General features: G+C 43.4%; 1 protein-coding gene across 2 annotated transcripts in view; it reads right to left on the bottom strand.

Moving 5' to 3' along the window:
* Lekr1 (leucine, glutamate and lysine rich 1) overlaps positions 1-22,335 on the bottom strand; it is a 152,314-nt gene that overhangs the window by 4,355 nt on the left and 125,624 nt on the right. For both annotated transcript variants that reach the window (XM_047563674.1, XM_047563675.1), the window contains 3 exons: positions 21,166-21,259; positions 12,456-12,620; positions 9,498-9,797 (listed from right to left, as the gene is read on the bottom strand). In XM_047563674.1, the coding sequence (XP_047419630.1) occupies positions 9,498-9,797; positions 12,456-12,620; positions 21,166-21,259 (559 nt within the window). The remainder of the gene's footprint in view (positions 1-9,497; positions 9,798-12,455; positions 12,621-21,165; positions 21,260-22,335) is intronic.

The following is a 22,335-nucleotide window of genomic DNA, read 5'->3' as shown; positions in this document are numbered from 1 at the left end:
AGAGAGGCCCTAAGTAACTCAGCGAGACCTTGTGTCTAAATAAAATACTAAAAAGGGCCGTGGCTGTGGCTCTGTGCCCCTGGGTTTAATCCACGAAACCAAAAACAAAACAATCCTGAAAACTGCAGGTCACGTGAGAACTTCCAGGGAAGCTGCTTATTTTCCAGAAAGCTCTCTCTGGCCATGTTTTACCATAGCGAGGCCAAAGCGTGGGCTGGAGTGCAGCTGAACCAGAAGTGGAAGTGGGAGGGAGGCCTGGCCAGGCGAAGGGCAGGGGGGTCTCCAGGCAGAGTGGGCAGCGAGTGCCAAGGCTGGCATGAGAGGTGTACCTCGCGGTGAAGCACAGCTCAGTGTGACTCAGGGCAAGTCCACCGCCAAGGCCAGACCAGGACAGAGCGGGAGGAGACAGTAGCCAGGTTCAGAAGCAATCTGGCAAACTCTTAGAGCTGTGGCTTAATCCTGAGGGTCACACGCAGTCGTGGAGGGGCTGACCTCAGGCAGGGCTGGCAGGTCCAGCTACGAGGAAGGAGGATCTCCGCCAGCTCCGTGGGAAAGGGCCCGGAGTGGGCAAGACGGGAGGGAGGGGCAGGAGGCCCCAACCCAAGGGACCCTTGGTTAGGGTGGTCTGGGGCAGGAGGACCAGATTCCTGGGTCCTTACGCTCTGCCAATTGGTGGCCAGCAAAGTTGATAGATAGCTCGGCAAAGTTTTCAGATAAAGGCCACGATGAGCTTAAAATATGGCTTAATCGCACTCCCACTGAGTAGGTAAATGTCAAAATGAAAATATAAATTAGCTCACCATCTGTTTTAAATTTCTAATATTAAAAATGGCCAATCTCCCCCACTCTTGGCAGTGAAAGAGTGGTTTATTTTTATGTTTGTTTTCATTTTTATCCTTAGAGACAGCTGGGTTTCTTTTTATTCCAGAAACAGTGGAAGAAGCAAGAGAAGGCTGTGCCGGGTAACCTGACCGTCCTGAAGGGGAGACTCCTGTTTGTGGTGTTCAGAGTCAGCTGTATTTGGCATAACCTGAGGAGAGCGAGTCCTCAGAGAAGAGTAAGCACAGATGGGTGGCGGGCGGCGTCACACTTTATACCCGGCGACGTCCACGTCCATCATGGAATGATCAGGGCACGCAGTTTCCACCAACTCTAACTAGACAGATCCCAGGGGCGCTGGTGGCCGCAGAGCAGCTGGTGGGGGTGCTGAGATGAAGGAAAACGCTGTGGAAAGGTGTGGAAACCAGAAAGAGGAGCAGGGGTTGGCAAAGGGTGTGCCAAGCTCCCATTCAGAGGCTTCTGTTCAACTCGTCATCAAAACACTGCAGAAAGACTGTGGAAGTGGCCTTCTGCTGAGGCCAAAATGAGACTCTGAATAAACTTCCAGGACAGAAGCAAGATGGATGTCAGGCATGTGGATCTTAGCATATTTCCATGCTGCCAACTATAAAACCAACCATAGTCAACACACCAGGTTTAACACTGTAGAAACCGAGGGCAAGGATCTCAGCTGATGCATCTCAGAGCAGAGTTTCAGCATTGGGAGGAAAAGCCCATGAAGACAGAGTATTCAGGATTTACTTTTCTAAGTCAACAGTACAATTTTAATCAGGATTTAATTTGTATTGTCAGGCACGGTGCTACACACCTGTAATCCCAGCAACTCAGGAGCCTGAGGCAGGAGGATCACAAGTTCAAGGCCAGCCTTAGCAAATCAGTGAGGCCCCCAGCAACTTACTGAGACCCTATTTCGAGATTAAAAATAAAAAAGGCAGGGGAAGTAGCTCAGTGGTAAAGTTCCCCTGGGTTCAATTCCAGTATATAAAAAAAGATTTAATTATTATTAATTAAACAAAACAAACACACGTCTTCTTTCATTCTTTCAATATCCAGACATATCCCTCTTCACAGGTGGTGACTCTGTCTGGCTCCCAGGTTCCCAGCTCATTATCCTCCCTTCTGCCTGCCAGGCCGATCCTGTCCCTAGAGAACATCCTCAGTGTCTCACACTTTGAGGAGACCCTGTCGTCTGTTTGTATTATGCCCTGAGGTTGAGAACACCTTATTGGTGACTCACTAACGGTACTTTGATCTCCACCAGAGAAGGTGCGCTGTTTTCTCCATTCTGATTAAACGTGTGAGTACAGCAAGTGCATATCCTAACAACCAGGGAGATCTCTTCTGAAAATGAAGTTTTGTGTTTGCAAATGCTATAAATTCTTAATCTTTTATGGTTTACAGAAATCTATCCTTGCCAGGTTTATTCATAAACTTTTCTAAACAAATAGGGTTTCTTGAAAAGAAAAGAAAAAAAAAAACAAAACAGATTCTACCTTTAGAAAATATGTAAAAACACCAAAAAGTTTAAAATAATCCATGAGCCCAACATTTTTAGAGTATATACAAGTGAAAGTCCTGCTCGTTCCTCCCTCTCCCCCAGGGGGACCCGCTGCTGAGTGGAGCCTTCCTGGATCCGGGCCGATCTCGCTGGGTCTGCAACCCCAGAGAGATAACTGGGTCTCCCCTTATTTGTTTTGTAAGCCAAAAACCAGATCCAGAATGCCACGGGCTGGTCAGGCGAAGAGCATCACAATAAATCACAACGGCAGCGGGGACGCGGGCAGCGCAGGCTGCAGTCCTCGCCCCGCGGTCTTGGCATCCAAAACACTCCGCAAGAACAATTCTGTAACTCATTCCGTCGGCAGACACAATCTGCCAGTCTTATTTACGACACTAAGTGCAGACATTCAGATGCGTCCCTGGGAGTGCTGACGTCACTGCCGGGGAGGGGCTGCTCCAGCTCTTCTGAGGCTCGAACTCATTTCAGTTCCTCACCTGTCTGAGCCGTAGGTTCTCAGGTAACAGTGTGGACTGGCAGAAGTTGCACGCTCCCTCTCTCCTTCAGAAACTTTCTGTCCTGGAGTCCTTGGCGGTGTCTGCCTACTTCTGTAGCCATTGCTGACCCTCCTCTTCCTCCTCGCCTTTAAAAGGTGGAACTCCTGCTCCCAAGCCTCTTCTCCATGACCTCATTCCCTGGCTGAGCTCACCCACTCCGAGTGTCAGCCACGAGTCTTCTGGGATGCAGAGCCTCTGGGACGCCTCCGTGGCTGACGCAGCAGGCGGGCTACCGCCAGCATGTCCACGTGCTAGGTGACATCAGTAGGCAGCTACCTCGAGCCTTTCAGCTCCAGGTGAACTTATCTGAAGATGAGGGTTAGCCTCCCGTCCCAATCCTGCCCGCACGTCGTATTTCCTCCACAGCTGCAGTCGCCTGTGTTATTCTGTGTGACCCTGGTGTCTAAGAGCGTGCGTCCCTGAGCCAGAGAGCGTGCGCCTCTGCCTGTGCTCTTCCTTTCCAGCACTCCACTTCCAGAGTTATTGTTTCATTGTTCATCTACACGTTTTCTAGGTGTTGATAACTAATTTTTTACCAAACTCACATGAATATAAATATCCTCTCCACATATTCGAGTACTCTGTGTTATTTACAGCTTTGCTCTGCTCTGGGAGACAGTTCTAAGAACCCCTCCATTCTGCTCTGCACAGCCTGGCTGTTCTAGAAATCCACTGTGCTTCTGTACCCTGGTCCTAGGGATTCCGGGCACTCTTCCCTCCCGGGGTGAAGCCCCGGTTTCCTGATTCCTGCTTCTCCCCTTTCTTCGTCACTCTCTCGCTGTGGTGTCACATCTCCTCTAACAGCTTCCTGAGAAAGGCTGCAAGGGAAGAACCATTTGAGATGGCTCCACCACAGGAAATACCGTATTTGACACTATGCTTGCTCGATGGTTGGCAGGACTGCCAGGCTGGGAGTCGCTTTCCTTCAGAACCTGGAAGGCATTTTCTTTCATTTTCTACTGTGGCTGTTAAGAATTCTTATGCCATTTTGACTCTTGATCCTTCTACAGTGACCTGCTTCCCACCTCTGAAGGTTCTAGGTAACTGTGTTTGTCAGCATAGCTCAGGGCACTGATGTTTCATGACGAATGTCCCTGGCGGGGCTGGGGTGCCCTCCTGTGTTGTGTAAGCACTCAGTGGGTCCTTCTTTTCTTGGCTGTGTCCTTGAACCTAATTCCTGGGTAGTTTCCTCTTCTCCACTTCCTCTGTTCTCTCTTTCTGAAATTCCTACCAGTGGGTTATCAGATGTTCTGGCTCAGTTCCCTAATTTTCTTTTCTTCCCTCTCCATCTCCTTGCTTTTTTTGTTTTTTTGTTTTTTTTCCTGCTACTTTCTGGGAATCTTTTTTATCTTTATCAATGGCCCAAATATCTTTTTTTTTTTTTTTTTTTTGCGGTGCTGGGGATTGAACCCAAGGCCTTGTGCTTGCAAGGCAAGCACTCTACCAACTGAGCTATCTCCCCAGCCCAATTCAATTGTCTTTCTATTTTTTACATTCTTGTTCTTTTTTTATAGCTTCTTGTTCCTGTTCAACAATACAACAGCATCTCTTCTTCAGTGTCAGAATATTTGTTGTGGTTTGTGTGTAGTTTGAGTGTGTCCCCAAGGCTTCATGTATTGAAATTTAATCCCCAGTGTAAGATATGAAGGGATAAAACTTAATTCAAGTATGGTGTTTGGAGGTGGACCTTTGGGAGCTGATAAGATTAGATAAAGTCATTAGGGTGAAGCCTATCAGACTGAATCCTGGTGGCTTTATAAGAAGAGGGAGAGAGAGAAGAACACACACACACACACACACACACACACGTTCTTGGTCTTTTCTCATGGGATGTCCTGTGCTACCTCAGGACTCTGCCAGCAAAAATGCCATCAATGGATATGCCCTTTTGACCTTAAGCAACCAGAATCATGAGCCAAAATAAATCTCTTTTCTTTATAATTTACCTAGTGTGTGGTATTGTGTTACTGGTAACAGAAATTGGACTAATCTGACATTAATTAGACCTTTTTCCTGAAGCACTCTGCTGACCCTGTGTTGTTTTGTATCTATTTCGTCTAAGTTCTTCTCCCCCCACCCTTACTTGTTCATTTCTGGTTTCTGTCCTTCATAATAGATGTGCTTCTCAAATACTTGGAGACCTTTGGCTGTTCATGCTGAAAAGCGAGTTCCCCGAGTGCTACCTGAAGCTCCGTGTGCATGGGTAGGGCTTACTGGCTGGTACACCTGAGTAGGCAGCGTGCATGTGACATGGTCATTTCACGGGGCCAACCCAATGGTCAGAATGCACAGCTTTCTTCTTTGAGGAGCTCATTTCCCTAGAGGGCTCTTTCAGCTTCTTGGCTACTGACCTATCAGCCTGCTGGCCAGTGTTCTGGGGGCTGAGTGTGACGGGAGCTGGGAGCTCTCCCACTTAACTGGCAGGCTCTCCTCCGGCTCTTGCTTTATGCCACACTCTGCTGTCTTGCATGCTCAGGTCCAGTGCCTCTCCCATTCAGTTTTGCTGGAGAATGACCTCTAGTGTCCTTCCAGGCTGCGTGGGGACTGGGGAAGCCACCTGAAGATCTACTGGCCCCTTTTACAATCTTCCAAGCAGTGCTGCTTTCAGCTCCTCTCTTCTGTCCCTCTTTCAGAGGTATCCGGTGTCTCCATTCCCGAGCCTCCAGGGTTAGGTCTGCTCCTTTCGGACCCCCTGCCTCATCACCACAGCTTTAGGTCTCATCGGTCTATAGTCTGCTGAGTCAATGGTCTGTGGTTACCTCTCAGCCATTTGCTTTTCATGTTCCAAAATCTTATCAACATCTTTTCTTCTGTTGAACCCAGAAGACTTTACCACTGAGCTGCTCCCCAGACCTTTTTGTGTTTTATTTTGAGATAGGGTCTCACTAAGTTTTGGAGGGTTTCACAAAGTTGGCGAGGCTGGCCTCAGACTTACAATTCTGGCTCAGCCTCCCTCCCGAGCCGCTGGGATCATAGACGTGTGCCACTGTGGCCCGCCCAGCAGCATCTTTCCCATCCAGCATCTACTCCTCTTTTTCTCTTCGTCCTCCTGGATTATTCACTTTTCATTGAATTTTGCCATTTCTGTGGCAGCAAAACGAAGTAGATAAACATATCTGTACAATTCTCCATGTTCAGCCAAGAGCGTTATTTTCTGAATATCTTCCATCTTCATTGGATGGGCGACAGGAATTGGAGGATTTAACATTTCTGCTCCTTTCTGCCCTTTACCTACAGTCTTAGAACAACGAAAACGTTGAGTGCTCTGCACTGGTTTACCTTCGGTTCTCTTATGTGAGCTTTTGAGATATTTTCCCTTAATTTTCCATACTCTTTCTCTGGCTTCCAATAAGGCCATGCCGTGAGACCACATCTCCTGACAAGATCTACATGACCAGGAACGAGGGCCACCTGGCCTCAGAGCATGTGCCCATGTGCACCTGGGCTGTGATGATAACTTGCTTTTCTTTAACACATCGACTTTCTCTTCTCACTTCCTTTTCTTTTTTTGTTTTTGAAGTTCAAAGTTTTAATGTTTATGTCTGTTCCTCAGTAAGAATCGTCAGGGGCTTTTGTTCCCAGTTACATTTCCAGTACAGTTTCATTTTCCATTTTCTCCCTTCTCAGTGACCTGCACCTTTTCCTTGCTGCGCCTTCTGTTGCGGTTGCTAATTCAGTGAGCCCGCTCCACTTGGGAAGGCCTGCTTGCCCTTCGGAGGTTAGCAGGAAGAACTTTCCTCTATACAATTAAAAGCAAAGTCTGCCCCTTCTTTGGCCTCTTGAAAGAGAATAGGACTTTCCTCCTTTTAATTTAGCCTCCCTATTTGGCCACTAATTCTTTATTTTAATGGGAATTTGTTCTCCACTTAACTGTTGCTTCTTTTTCCAGAAATCAAGAAATTTTAAGTGTCTGGAATGTGTGATCAAAAAGGAAAATAGTACTTTTCACTTTAATGTTTCCATTCACAGCCTCTATTCTTTCTGGCTCATAAATCCTGTCACTTTTATTGGCCCATTCCCTATTTTCATAAGCATGTTCTGGATTTTGGCTCAGTCAGAGAAACAGCCTTATTCACTTACGCTTCACTTCCAATCATTTACCCCAGAGGAGACACTGGTAGCTTCAAATGGAAAACCCCATCCCGCTCCCACGGCTGCCCCATGCTCATCTTTAATTAACTTTATCTTGGGGATGACCCTTTTCTCCTCTCTAATAATGACCAATGACCATTTATATACTAACCCAGTGTCTTCTTTCAAAAGTCCATATATATTTTAAATGAAACCTCACTTCTAAGTTGCTTTCTTTTATAACTAAAGAGCAAGACAGCACCAGATGTAGCTCCTTTTGTGTGGTAACAAAATCTCTTTGTTTTCAGTCTGGTTTTTCTTGCTAAAATCACCTCCAGAGGGCCTATGGTTGGAAGTCTTTAAAATGGACCCAGTGGTTTCTGCATCCCAATGGTCAAACTTGAGCGCTCGCTTCACCCCGAGCGTGGGCCGAACTGACTGCCTCGTCTGTAGCAAGCAGCACGGGCAGAGGGATGGCACTTCTCAGACTCGGTTATACAGGGCTGCAGCTCCTGTCCTAGCACCCTCCTCGCCACAAGGGAACCAGTGGACGCACTGTGAGCTGGTCCTCCAGGCAAGACCGCACCCTTCAGGACATGCCGACACCATGTGGTCTGGTGCGAGACCCCCAACCAGATAGACAATGCTGGATTCTTGATCCGCAGAAACAATGAGATAATTTTGTAGTTTGAAACTGCTGATTTTGGAGGTAATTTGTCATATAGCAAAACATAATAAATACAGGCTCCTAAGGTAAATTGCCTAGCTTTTCATCTATGCTTTTCATAGATAAATTTCTGTTTAGGTCATTCTCTCCTCTGGTGAGGATTAACTTAATCACTCATGAAAGATCTTCTTTGAGTCTTCTTTGGGGGCGGGAAGTGGCAGACTGGTCTTGCTCTGAACCACATCTCCTGTGCTCACCTAGCATGGTGCCTTGCACCCAGATGAGAATTTTTATTTTCTGAATTTGACACCTCTGTCTCTTTCTGCCTGTCCCAGTTACGTTACTCCTCCCTTTCTGACTTCAGTTTCCCTTAGGATTCAGACCTGCGGGCTAGCTGCCTTGCCCTCTCCCCCTCCACCTGCTGCCTCTCCTCTGAAGTGGCCACACTGCTGTCCAGCATCACCCTCTGCCCCTCAGTTCTGTGGTGGCATGTGTCCACTCCGCTCTCCTCCTCTCCTGCCTGGCTTGGGAAGCAGCTCCCTTGCTGGGGAAGGGGGACAATCCCCTGAACCCCTCGCCATCCAGAGGCCTAAGGAGCGTGTAAATTGGTTTGTTTTCATTTTAAAAGTAATAAGTAGGTAGATAGTTGAGGCTAGGCGATATCTTGTGTAAAGTCTGAGGTCACCTTGAAATTTAAAGCCAGATTTGCTAGAACTCAGGTTTCTCAAAAGAAGAAACATCATACCAAGAGATTTAACTTTGAATCTGGGCTCCAACAAATTGTGTGACTTTGTGGACATTTCTTAAGTTTTTCAATCAGTCCCCCATCCATAAAAAGTAAGTCATTTCTATTTTATTAAGTTTTTTTAGGCATTATTCTTGATCCTGTATTTTGTCCATTCCATATTTTAGCTTTTATCTCATTGGGATAGGTTCACTTCAGAGTTATAATGGTGATATAAACTTTCTACTTTAGTTGATAATAATATAGCAAGAATGTGGCATATTTAGTGTTAATAATTGATACTACTGTTACTTTATTACTTTTTTTCCTTCATTAAGGAAAACCCAACAAAAATTTGATTTCTCCCTGACATCCAGAATCCACCTCCACCCAGTCTTTATTTGTTCTACCGTCGTAAATGGGATCAAACAGTGTAATGCAGCAGATGGTGGAGATCAGAGAACAAGTGAGTGTTCCCCTATTTCTAAACTGCTTCTCAGTTCAGAAATAAAACTTTGTTAGAAAAAAGTTTCCAATCTGTTTACAGAAAAAACACTGCTGGAATGATTATGCATACCTAAGAAAGAAGACGAAAGCATATAAATTACCTTATGAGTTTAGGTTGACAGCAATGTAAAACACTAAAGTAAATTTGTTTTTATATTGTCCAAATAACTTTTTAACTTAAGAAGCAAAGATTCCATGTTAAAACGAATAAGACATAAATACCTAAAGGCTCCTATTCTTAGAGACTTTGGTCATCTGCAACACTGAACAGGGCATGGAGGGAACTTCAGAGATTATGTAGTTCAGTGTATTCATCTTAGACAGAAGGAAGCCAGGTCCAGAGGTAAGTGGCTGCCTAGTTAAGGACAGAGCCAGCCACTTGCCATGACACCAAGCTACCCTTCGTGTTTTGCTAATTTGCTTTTTGAAAAAATGTGTCTTATAAAACAAAGAAAATGTGTCTTATAAAACAAAAAAAGCAGGGGTGGGAGGCAGCGGCTGGGGAATGGCTCATTGGTAGAGTGCTTGCTTTGCATGCACAAGGCCCTGGGTTCAATTCCGGGCACCGCACACCAAAAAAACTCAAAAACGTGTCTTATGCTAATTGCGAAGGCACCATGGTCTGCATCCTACCTCCTTCTGGGACTGGCTGAGTTGCTGTATCAGTTGGGTTTGTGCCAGCAGTACTCTTTCCAGTTCCTCTGACTTGTGTTTCATTTCCTTCCTCAAGTCTTCTGAAACTGAATCATTACTGTCAATTTCCTTCTTCAAGCGAGATTCAAATTCTGCAACCAAATTTTTTAGGTTTTCAATTTCTTTTTTCTTTGATTCAGATTCTTCACTGTATCGGATGTGGGAATCACGGAGTTTCTCTTTAAGAGTGGTCACTTCCAGTCTTAGGTCTCTAGTAGCGCCTGCCATTAAGTCAGATATCTGTAAGATAAACCTTGTAAACCTTAGTTTGTAGGCAACAGTTTCTAGGTAACAACAGAGATCTTATGGTTTTTAAGAGGGTTATTCTAGTATGCTCTTCTAATTAGAGGAAAACAAATCCCATGACATCCACAGCCTTCTATATTTTCTTTGTAAAAGTTAGTGTGACTTATTTTTCCACCTAAAATGGAAACACATTGATCAGTCAGTCACCCTGGGAAATATATAAACATATGTGTCTACACTGACCTGCCAAGGATAGCTGAGGTCCTGACAAAGTGGATTCAGGGCCTGGCTGGACCTAGCTAGGTTGTCCGCAGGACCTCAAAATGCCTGATGTCTGGAGATGCAGGAAGGAGGACACCACGCTACAGTCTACTAACACCATACAATTAAGTTTCCCTGCACATACTTTTTCTTTTCTTTTTTTCTTCCTTTCTTTCTGTCTTCACCTTTTAGAGCAATGCTGTCCAATAGAATTTCTTGTGATGGACATATTCTGTATCACACAATGTGGTAGTGACTAGCCACATATTTATTCATTTATTATTGTACAGGGAATTGAACCCAGGGGTGCTCCACCACTGAGCCACATCCCCAGCCCTTTTTATATTATTTTGAGACGGGGTCTCTCTGAATTGCTAAGGCCCTCACTAAGTTGCTGATGCTGGCTTTGAACTTGCAATCCTCCAGCCTCAGCCTCCTGAGCTGCTGGGATTATAGGTGTACACCACTGTACCCAGCCACATATGGTTTTTGACAGTAGTGTGCTGGTAAATGTTTAAAATTGACTCCCCACACACAAAAAGTCAAATATGTATCTAATTTCCATGGTGTGCATACTCTCATCATGCCCACCACTGTGGTACCCATGATCGTACTGAGCCGGGAGGAGCTGCCCGTGACAGGCTTGTGAAAACCAGGATAGGCTACTGAGCACTTGAAACGTGACTACTGTGACTGAGAACCGAATATTAAATTTTATTTGATTTTAACTAATTTAACTGAATTATTAGTAGCCTGTGGCTACCATAATGGGCAGTGAAATTCTAGAGAATATCAGACTGCTGTGAAAAAGGACTGCTTCTTAAGGCTGTACTTGTAGACAGATAAACAAGACAATGACTTGGGGAGGTTTTTTCTTATAGTATGAAATCTTTAGAAGGGAAAAGACTGTTTTCCTTCTTCTTAAAAAAACAAAACAAAGAACAGAAAAACAAGAAAGAACACAGCTATTTCTGATGAAACATATCCTTATTACTTCTGCTTCAGATATTGCCATATTATAAATATTAGCATAACAAGAAACTAGCCCACAGAGTCTGGAAAGCATTTATAGACCAAAGTTCCAAGGACTTTGTGAACTATTAAGAGGCATGTATCCAGACTTGTTTCAGATGTTGAATTCACATAAGGAATGACTCTTGAGGGAATCTATTCACCACGACTGGTCATTTTATGAATTAACATTCTGTTATCTCCAGTTAGTCCAGAGGGAGTGGCCACTGCTAGGTCTGCACGGTGGATTCCTTCACCCTGAGGAGAGCCGACCTTGACACTGAGCGGGTTTTCCTGGGATAAGAGGTTCACCTAGCCATATATTTTGATTTTTTTATAAAGGGAGTTAACATTTAAAAATCAGGAGATTTCCCTTATAAAATTTTGGACTCATGGCTTCTCTTGAGAATCGGAGCCATCTGGCCAGTTCCGCCCAGTCCTGCAGCCCAGTCACGAGGGGAGGGGAGGAAGGGCAGGGGAGTTCAGCGGGGTCCTTGGTACAACCGGCCAGGAATGCAAAGTCAGGACCCTTTTGGGGGAGACCAGATTTCAGGTGAGCTGAGGCTCCAAGCTCACGGCACATGTTCCACTGTCTCAACAGGATCTTACTTACAAAATCCCACATTCAAAGACAAACCACCAAGAGTGTCAAGGCAGCGTGTGCAGAGCATCAGCCCACAGCACCAAGCCTTTCTGAGTGTGGGGGCCTGTGCAACACAGTCCTCGCTCGTGTGGCTGGTCTGCCTGTGGTTCCCAGTGGACCTCCGACAGCTCGGCGACAGCTCCTTCACACCAGAGACCCTGCGGCTCATCAATGCTTCAGCAGCATGGCCCCAGGAGTTCATCAAAATACGAATGATACACACACACACCCTACACTTAAGTCCTATACAGAGAAAACTTAACCTTCAGTTTAGGGCACACCGTTTAAGAAATTAGGGAGGTGTGATTATGTTTTGAAAACATTTTCTCTTCCTTCAACAATGTTTGGAATTGGAAATATCTGCAATCAAAAAGTACAGACTTTGGTTGGGAAATTTTTACTTCCATTAAACACCTGAATTTTGCTGTTGGATAGTGAGCTCTTTGGACTATCTAGCCAGGCTAATTATTAGTCATAAAATGTATGCTGTTTTAAAGGTAAGTTTATCTTTGTAGAAAATTCCACACGTCTCTGGATTGTGTGCTTACGCAACTTACCCAGTTATCCATTCTGGAGAAGAGCCAGATCGTTCTACTGTGTGACTAAAACCAAGCTCAGCAGCCACAAGGAAAGCCACCAGAGTTATGAGTACAGTAGTGTTCTTAGGAGGAAGTATGCACGCATTACATAACGAAGCTTCAAAGACATTAAATAACGATGAAACAGCAATCGCTGACCTTTATTTGTAGTGCTTCCTGTTCCTTCTTATACTTTTGGATAATTTCTTGGTGTTTTTCTTTTTCAATATCAAGTTCCAGTTTTGCTTCTTCCTTAAAGAGAAGAGCCTGCTCCTCAAATTCAGCTAAATGTCGGGCTCTTTCCTTGGCAAGTTCAGCTTCAATCTAGAAAACAGCATTAGTTCATATATAAAACCACTTTATCTTAAAATAGGTACATTAAGCTTATTTTCAGATTTAATTTTAAAAAATTCTAACATCAAGTTTTTAATTAAACTATTTAAAAATTTCAAGTACTTAAAAAAAAATTCTAACTTAGAACTTGGGCCAGAAGAAATGATCTTGGGTCAAGTATTATAAGACCTAAGACCTAAAATCTGAACTATTAGTAGAGAAGTTAGGACTATATAGTATTAGAGTTTTCAAAAATACTAAAAACTGGGTCATTTATACTTCATGACTAAAAGTTGAGTCATTTACACTGAAAATTCAGTCTTTGCCAGCTACCCATAAGTAGAAAAAAATCTTTTTTCTTAAGGTCCTCAGACTGAGTTCAGCTGAAATTCAGAGGAGCTACAAGTGCAGGTGTTGATTTTGCAAATGGCCTTTTCCTGATGGAGGTCCCGGACTGTCATTCTAAGGTGATGGAGGCTGGAAGGGTGACTGAAGGAAAACGCTGTGATTGACTCAGAATCACAGTGCCGGGGGTCTTCAGACACCCCCTGGTTCAGTCTCTGAAGTTCCTGTGAATTGGAGGAGGAATAAAGGAGGACTTTGTTGTGCCATGGAAATGAGTTTGATCTTGGCTGTGAGTCCTGCCTCTGCCGCTGGCTTGCTGTGTGACCTGAAGCTGGGAGCCAGAACCTGTCCTGGAGGGTCAGAGCTCGCTCCCTCAGGGACAGCCTGTGTGTGAGCTCCAGCCTGAGCAGGGACTCCGCTGTCAGGGGAGATGACCTCCACTGACAGTCTGCTGGTGCCTGTCACCTCCAGAAGCTCCCTCCGCACCAGGAGTGCCCACTTCACACAGTCCCAGGCCCAAGGCAGCTTCCCCGAGGCTCAGCCCACGTCCTCCATGTGCTTTTCAACTGCTGGTGTTGGCTCTGCTGGCTGGAGCAAGAGAGAGGACGATCTCTGAGTGCTGGAGTCCTCCGTGCTTGGAGTTCATCCGAGATCAGAGAAATCCTGGCGACGGCTGGCTAGAGGCCTCCGCAGTGCCGAGCCACCATCCTTACCTCTAACGGGAGGTAAGCGCCAGGTAGGCTGGGAAGACCTCTCAGACTTGATGGACTGACGGTGGTTCTGGCCACTAGGAAAAGGGGAGTTGACCTGGATATTCCTGATATCTCAAGGGGGGTCTGCTAAGAAACAGAAGGTTTGCTAAGGAAGTCCACAGGAAACCCTTTAAATTAAATGAGACAGAAGACCAGCCCCAGTCAGTTGCCGGAACTGGACACCTGCCCCAGAGGCACGGGAATTGGGTTGACAGTCAATGCGAGGAGCTATTCTGGCTCTCTCAAAATAACTTTCTGGAAAGTTTGGGCAAAAGTCTACTGATGATCTGTCAGAACATTATAGGATTGTTCACGTGGGCTGCTCCAGACTGCTGAAGAAGAGGAAAGCCTCAGGGGCACTGGGGATAGACCCCGGTGTGATCAGGGACTCATGTCCACTTGCCTTCTGTAGCATTTGTGCAGCTCACGGGTGTGTCCAACAAGCGGCATGGCCTTGGACATGATAGCCTCCCCAAAGCTTGTTCCTCGCCAGGCCCTCCATGTGGGGACACAGCACCACTGTCCACAGTAACTGGAGCCATCTCTCAAACTCCCTCCTTCGCCTCACCACACCTAATGAAAATGCCTTGAGTCCGTTTCTCCTCACCGCTCCCTCCGCCACCCGAATTTTGGTCACCATCCCTTCCTGACCGGCTCCCTTATTGCCATTCTGGCCTCTCTAATCCATGCTACACATAGCAGTCTTCTTTACAAAATACCAATGAGATTCTTTTATTCCCTCTTACTGGTTTCTCAATGCATTAGTATAAAATCAAAACTCTGTATGTGACCTTTTATGGGGCCACCAGCCCACAGGACACCTTTGTGTGAATTGACAAAGCACTCCTTTCCTGAGATGAAAACAGCCTCATGCCAGGTGCAGGACTTGGAGAGCAGAGCATGGGCAGGAGTCCAGCTCCGGCTGCCCCTTTGGCTAAGGCCCTCATGCAGGGTACAGCTGGAACTGTGTGTGGCAGCCCTGGACGACTCCAGCTGGACTTCTCCTTTCCCCATTTGATCACACTGGGATAGATAAGTCAAGACAGGAAAGGAGGACGTCAAATGCAAAATATTAGGAAAAGTCAGAGGGCATCACTTCATGAATTAAAGATCACAGGATGTTTTGACACTATTCTTTTTAAAGCAACATTGTTTGAGATGCTTAAGAAAAATGCACGTCAAGGTACTAAAATGTGAAGTGTTTCAAAAATAATCTCTTGTGTGGTTAATTGGTAGAGCCCAGTAGTTATTTTAGGACAAAATGTATCTTTCAAAATATGAAGGATTGCTCAAAATAAGTGAATGGAACACAAAGTAGGTGGAACAGGACATGGTCTAAATGAGATGACAGAAAAGACTTTGGAAGAACCTCTTTAAAAAGAAGTTCCTCAATTTTATTGATGGAGAAGAGGTCCTTTGATGCAGAGGAAACAAAGGAAGCACTCGGGGAAGAAATGGGAAGGGCAGAGCTTTGAGTGGCAGAATGTTCTGTGAGGAGATCTCGCCCCTGACACCTCCTTGAACTTCTGCGGGTAGGCAGACAGAAGGGCGCACACAGACCGTGGGAAAGAGAAGGCACTGGGGCAGAGGGGCAAGAATGATTGACTGTTACTGGCTTGGTTTTTAATTGCACAACCTGAGAAGGAAAAGCAAAGCGGTGAACTTCCGATGGGATTTCCAGAACTGCATGGGATGCCAAGAACCACCCTAATGTGACGATGCTGTGGCCGAGCCTGCTGGTCCCTTCACGACCTGAGGAGCTTGAACAGTGAAGAGCTCACACAGCGATCTGCTTACAGAACATACCTGTACCATCAAGGGGTTGAATACATGCCTAGTTGTGTGTTTATGCTTTATATAACTGCTGGGCTGATGTTTATGCAAACACATGGTGTCAATGCTGCACATACAAAGCATAAGCTCCTGCATACAGTAACTAACAGTAATTTTGATGATTATGGGATAATACTGCTTTTTTTAAGTAGCATAAAACAAATGTGAGCTCGAGTCACACAAAGTAAAATCAGTAATCCGTGTGCACATTCCAGGATTTAGTTATTTTTGTTTTTTATTATCCATATCCTCTACGAGTTCCAACTCCACCTCCTTGGTGAGGGCCTCCTGATGAGTCCAGAGCATTCTGAATGTAGCTCATTCCTTTTGTATGTGTTATTAAAGTGCAGAGTTAGTATCTTAGAACATCTCTATCTAGTACTGATGTGCAAAATACCATCTTTTCACTGGTTTTTTTCCAAGCGAGATCCTCCTAACTGTTGTCACCTCCTGACTGTTCAGGGAGCCCATCACCACATTAGAACATAGCCGCCTGCTATTCAGTGATCCCTCTAAAACCAAAGGGAACTTCAGATGCCAAAATGGGTATCAGATCAACTGTTCACATTTGATATGCACATAGCATTCTTGAAAATATATCTCCTAAAATAAATCATTGTACTATTCTCAAAATTAAAAACAAATACTGATTGAAAACTATTATTCCCACTGTCTAGATTACAAAATAGGCTCAGAGAGGTTAAGTAACTCCATCAAGATCAAGAGCTCTTGCAGTGGGGAGGTGGGCATGCTCAGATGTCCTGGTGGATTCTGTGGGGGCCATGCTTGGGTTTTCCTGTAACTCCCTCCCCCCTGATTTATAGCAGAGTAGCTAACAAGGTGGATTGGTATTCATGTAGTTTCAAAATACTGGGTGATTTTGCCAGATACCATTCTGTTAATGATTTCTAATTTAATTCCATTTTAGTCAGAGAAAAAAAACTATATGATTTAAATCCTTCTGGATTAAAAATTATGTATAACAGAAAATATGATTCATTTTGGGAAATGCTTTATGGCTACATAAGAGGAATGTGTACTCTGTTGTTAAGTGGAGGATTCTATAAATATCAGTTGGGTCAAGTTTGTTAATATTATTGTTCAATATCTCTTAAAAATACATTGTGATACCATTTTCCATAGTACAGGTTATTTCTGGTTTTCTGGCTACTTTTCTGTCAGACAGAGAGAGAGAGATTACATTTCAGACTCTGGTCTCTTTCTCCTTGTAGTTTTATCAATTTTTTGCTATTAGGTGAATAAACATTTAGGATTATTGTGTCCTACTTTATCACATGAAATGACCTTCTTTATCCCTGGCAATATCCTAAATTTTCTCATTTCTTTGCTCTGAAGTCTGTTGTGCCTGACGGGAATAAAGCTATGCCAACATCCTCTGGATTTGTGGTAGCATAACATACCTTTTTCACCTTTTACTTTTAATCTGCTGCATCTTCACATTAAAGCACATTTCTTCCAGTCAACTTATGATAGGATCTTGCACTTTTACCCAAGATGAAAAACTGTGTTTCTTAAGTGGAGATACATAGACCAGGGATTAACAAACCATGGTCAGCAGGCTGAACCCAGCAGTGCCCGTTCATTTGCATTTTGCTTCTGGCTGCTTGCGCTACGTGTAATGGCAGAGTTAACTGGTTTTGTTTCCACAAAACCAACACTACTTACTCACTAAAACTTTTTTAAAAAGTCTCCTGACCCCTGGTTTAAACCGTTTACATTTATTGTTATTGTTGGTGAAAGCAGCTTTGAATCCACTGTCCTGCATTGCGCTTTCTATTTGGCCCGCCTTATCTTTTCTCTTTTTCTATCTTCTTTTTGCAATGAATATTTCTTAAATTCAACTTATCCCTTTACTGGTTTATCAGCTCTTTTTCTATTTCTGTGGTTGCTTTAGGCGTACAGAACACATCTTTAGTGCAGTCTACCTTCCAGCGTACACCACTATGCGTACTGTAAAGAATCTCATGAGAGCACACAGGTGGTCCTCGGCGCAGGCTCTTTCACCTTGACAGTGATGTGAAAGTGACACATTCAGCAGAAAGCGTACTTTGAATTCTGATTTTTTCCTTGGCCAGTGATATAGAAAAGGACAGTGTTCAACAAATTATATGAGATTTTCAAAACTTTATCACAAAACAGGCTTTGTGCTGGCCAATTTCGCCCAGTCATAGGTTGATGCCTGTGGTCCTGGGCACATGCCAAGTGGGTCAGGCTAAGTGACGCTGGACATACTGAATGCGCTTTGACGATGGCAGTGCCACCTTGCGGTGGGTCTATGGGGCTGAACCACTGTTAGGGAGCGTCTGTTTCCCATTTCTTTCCTCCAAGCCATTGTGCTGAGGTTGTCAGAGCTTTTGCTTCTACATGTTGATAGTTCATATGAATCCAATTATTAAAGTTACATAGCATGATTTAAAAAGTTAAAGTGTGCCTTCAGGATTCTTTTTAGCCATACATTTATTAGGTATAAATGTTAATAGGTATTATATGAATAATTTCATCTCTGTCAAAGTTTGTATTGTGCATGTTTTTTTTTGTTTGTTTTACTAATGGTCTATTACAACACATTGGGAATTATTAGACCATTTGGCTCTTGCTTTTGAAAAAGAATTGCAGATTTTTTTCCACCCTTCAAAATGAAAATTTAACATTTCTTGAAGTTAACTTTTCTCTTGCATTTTCACTATTGATCCAGTGACTTCAGCCAGAAGTAAGGCTTTGTTTGTTTTCAAAAGTTTCATGTAGTGCTTAAGATGAGGTCAATTGTGCAGTTCTAAAATGTTTCTGAAAGTAATGCCTTGATAATCTAGGAAATATTTGGTTGGGATTTGTTTACTGCGCTAATAAGTGACAGTCGGCAAGTGATGTGAATGGTTCTGTGAGCATCTATCTGGTCACGGGAGACTTTTTAATTACTAAATGTTCACTGAATAGTAACAACAGTGAGCATTTGGAACCAATTTTAAAGGTTCAGCATGCACATTAATTTGCTTTCTTTGGATCAAAGCAATACTTGAAATAAACAAAAGCCACGACAATTAGTAAATACAGTTATTTTAACATGCCACCCCTGTTGCGTAGCAACTGTTGCTTCTATTGTGAGCTCTTTACATACTCTAAACTAATTAAGCTCAGGCACAAATTGCAGTCCACTTTGTTTGAATGTTAAAGGCATTTAAGTTATGAAGTTTATTCTAATACACGTATTATATATTTGTGAAGGGAACATTTCACTCCTACACAAAGGCACAGTGACCCAAGGAAGAGATGACAATGTCATACTAGCGATTCTCCTTTCTCATATGAGGACTTTCAGAGAAGTCTTTATTCATAGTCTCCATAGCTAACACAGCCAAGACCTAATTATCATTCCCTGCCTTTGCTGGCCTGGATCTCGATTTACTGCAAGTTAAAATGATAATGTTTATTAACAAGAAGTCAAACTATAGAAAAGTACACACACCAAAAGTACACGTCACATCTGTGCCAGATAGCATGGTCTTCGTAAGAACTTTGAGACATTTTCCAGGAGTATTTCCCCATCACATAAACTCAGCATAAAGGAAGAACATAAAGCTTCCGCAGGGTCAGCTGCGACCGCTACCTCACTCTACTGAGTGCTCGTGCCTCAGGACCAGGGCACAGCAAACGGGAGGCCAGTGTGGGTCAGAAGCAGAGAGCTCCTTGCCAGTGCTATGGACCTGAAAACCTCTCGTGGGGGCGCATGTGCAGGTGGGGCACATCGGCTCCAGCAAAGGCAGCAAGTTCCCCGAACAGCGTCAAACAGGAAGCTCAGGTTCTGAGGAAAGGGAAGGGTTGCTGATCTCTGTTCATGTCAATTCCATCAGAATTAAGTTCCGAGTCAGAAGATGGGACATATACTGACCAGCTAGTCTCCAGAAGGTGGCTTCAATTTCTAGTCTCTTAGAGAAAGTGGGAGAGAACCTTTCAGTAGCTCTTCACCACAGTGCCAAACAGCCTATAAGACGGATGGATTCAAGATCGTCTCTCATTTTACTTTGCATATTTTGGATTGTTAAGTTGGTCATCTTCGTTTTGAATTTTGAAACATGGATTTGGTAAGGATGGGAGAAGAGAATAAGAACAGAGCAGGTAATTAATACAACCAAGGCTTATAAACATTAAAAAGTGTGGGCCTTAGAAGAAAGAAAAGAACGGGCTGTGCAACAAACCAGGGGCACTTACAGCAACTTTAGTCCATACTCTTAAATTCTGTTCTCACCAACATGGAACTGAGGTCATGGCGATCACCTTGTTACAGTAGCCTACTCTGCACTCTTAGGAACAGAAGACAGGTGTGGATTTGTGGAGGGGTCTTACCAGCTGAATACGTTCGAAGACCAGAAACAGAAGAGACAATTTAGAGTTGACCTGAGCCAGTCACACACCTAAAGGTTGCTGATGGCGGAGCTGGGATCCCTGCTGGAGATGTCAGTTTGAAGGTGGCCACTGTTACTGATGGAGGTTACAAGTTACAGGGTCTAGTCCCCGAGGAGAGGAGTCTGATAACAACCAGACAAGCTGTGAGGACGTCAGTCAAACAACCTGAGTTTCAGTGGCCAGCGTCCATTCAAGAGAACATTCACGAGTTACAAGAAAACCCAGACGGGGCGTGGCTCCGTGGGGAGGCCCTCAGGGTGCGGGGTAGAGCCCAGCAGTCAACCAAGAGTACTGGAGAGGTACGTCAGGAGATGATGCTGTCACCTCAGTGACTCGAGCTGTGCGTGGCTTCAGAGGACAGGGACTAACAATTTTAAAAACATGACTCATACTACATGAAATTACAAGTCACACATTTTCACTGTTGAAACTTTGAAACATACAGAATCTAAAGATTAGAATCAGTGCATTTTTTTCATACTCTAAAAGCAAACATTTCTTTATAATAGCAGGCTAAATGGTGACTCATTTTATTTTGCCAGGATAAATATGATGAAAGTCCATAACTAAATAATTTTAAGTCATTTTCCACTCTTTTCTATTATCTTCTTATAAGAGAAGCAGAGAAGTTGTAAGAACATTTCCCTTCTCCGAAGAATGTGATCAGTCAGGCCCCGTGGTGCACTCCTGGTAATCCCAGCGGCTTGGGAGGCTGAAGCCGGAGGATCGTGAGTTCAAAGCCAGCCTCAGCAATTTAGCAAGGCCCTAAGCAACTCAGTGAGACCCTGTCTCTAAACAAACAAAAAAAAAAGGACTCAGGATGTGGCTCAGTGGTTAAGTGCCCAAGTTCAATCTCAAGTACCAAAAAAAAAAAAAAAAAGAAAAAAGAAATCTGATCAAATATAGATTCTTACACTTATGTGAAAACGATTAACATTTGAAAGTAAAAATCATGCTTCTGCATGAGAACCAAGGGCTATCTTAATCTTCCAAGATTTCAAAATCTGTTCTTATTTTTTATTTCCTATTATGTTGTGTAATATTTTAGAAAATACACATCATAAGCATGTTTCCTGTTGGAAATCCCAGAAGGAATCAAAAGTGTAGACAGAAGCAAAGAAATCTCTCTGGGACAGTATTCTAGCAAACTCGACACAGGCTGGTGAAACCACGCTGCTTGTTACCTTCTCCTTCCAGCTATCGTCACTCAGCATCTTCTGTCTAATGGTCTCCTGCAGCTGCTCGATGCTTTTCTGATGTGACATCAGCATCAATTCCCTGAAAGCCATAAACCAGCAGATGAGTCAAATGTTCCCTCACACTCCTTCCGAGTTTCAGCTCCTGGCTTATTTGCAGCTTGGTGTTTATTCTCTTTAGAATATACGCATATGTACTTGTATGCACACACACACACACAACATGAACGATTTTAATTGTTAACAGCAGTTCATAAACACTGCATGTAAGGCTAAATATCTTCTCAGGTATTACTTTTTCTTAATTCATAATAAGTTGTTATTTTTGCATTAAATAGTAACATGTGGAGTCACAAATATAATAAAATGTTGTAAGTTGTAGTTCAATAACTTTGACTAAATTCCAGCACCAAAGAAACACCTTGGAATGTGCCTTAAAGCCAGTAAATGTTTTGTCAATATTCTTAACAAGTCTCAACAAATTTTAAGAAATTAAAATTATATTGTGTATCTTTTCCAACTGTAATGCAATAAATGTAGCAATCAACAAACAAAAAACTTCAAACTATACAAATACATGGATAGTAAACAACTTACTCTTAAACAACCAGTGGGTCAAGGAAGAAATCAAGGAGGAAATTCAAGAATTTATTGAAATAAATGAATAGGGAGATAACAACATATCAAAAATCTATGGCTTACAGCAAATACAACATTAAGAAAGAAGTTTATAGCAATTAATGCTTACATCACAAAAGCAGAAAGATCTCAAATACACAACCTATTGCTGCAACTCAACCTATTTCTGCAACTAGAAAATCAGGAAGAAACCAAACCCCAAATAAATAAAACAAAAGGAATCATGACAATCAGAGCAGAAATAAATGAAATAGATACAAAAATACAAAAGAACAATAAAGAGAAGAGCTGATTCTTTAAAAAAGTAAACAAACTGATAAACCCTTAGAGCTAGATGAACTAAGAAAAAGAGAAGACTTAAATAAAATAAGTGATGAAAAGGGCGATATCATAACTGATACCACAAAAGTAAAAGGGAGCCTTACTTGTTAATATGAACAACTCTGTACCAACAAATCTGATAACCTAGGAAAAATGGACAAATTTCAGGACACATACCCCTTACTAAGACGGAATCAT

Source organism: Sciurus carolinensis, chromosome 9, assembly GCF_902686445.1.
Source record: "Sciurus carolinensis chromosome 9, mSciCar1.2, whole genome shotgun sequence".
Classification (NCBI taxonomy): domain Eukaryota; kingdom Metazoa; phylum Chordata; class Mammalia; order Rodentia; family Sciuridae; genus Sciurus; species Sciurus carolinensis.
This window is presented reverse-complemented; position numbering and strand designations above follow the sequence as displayed.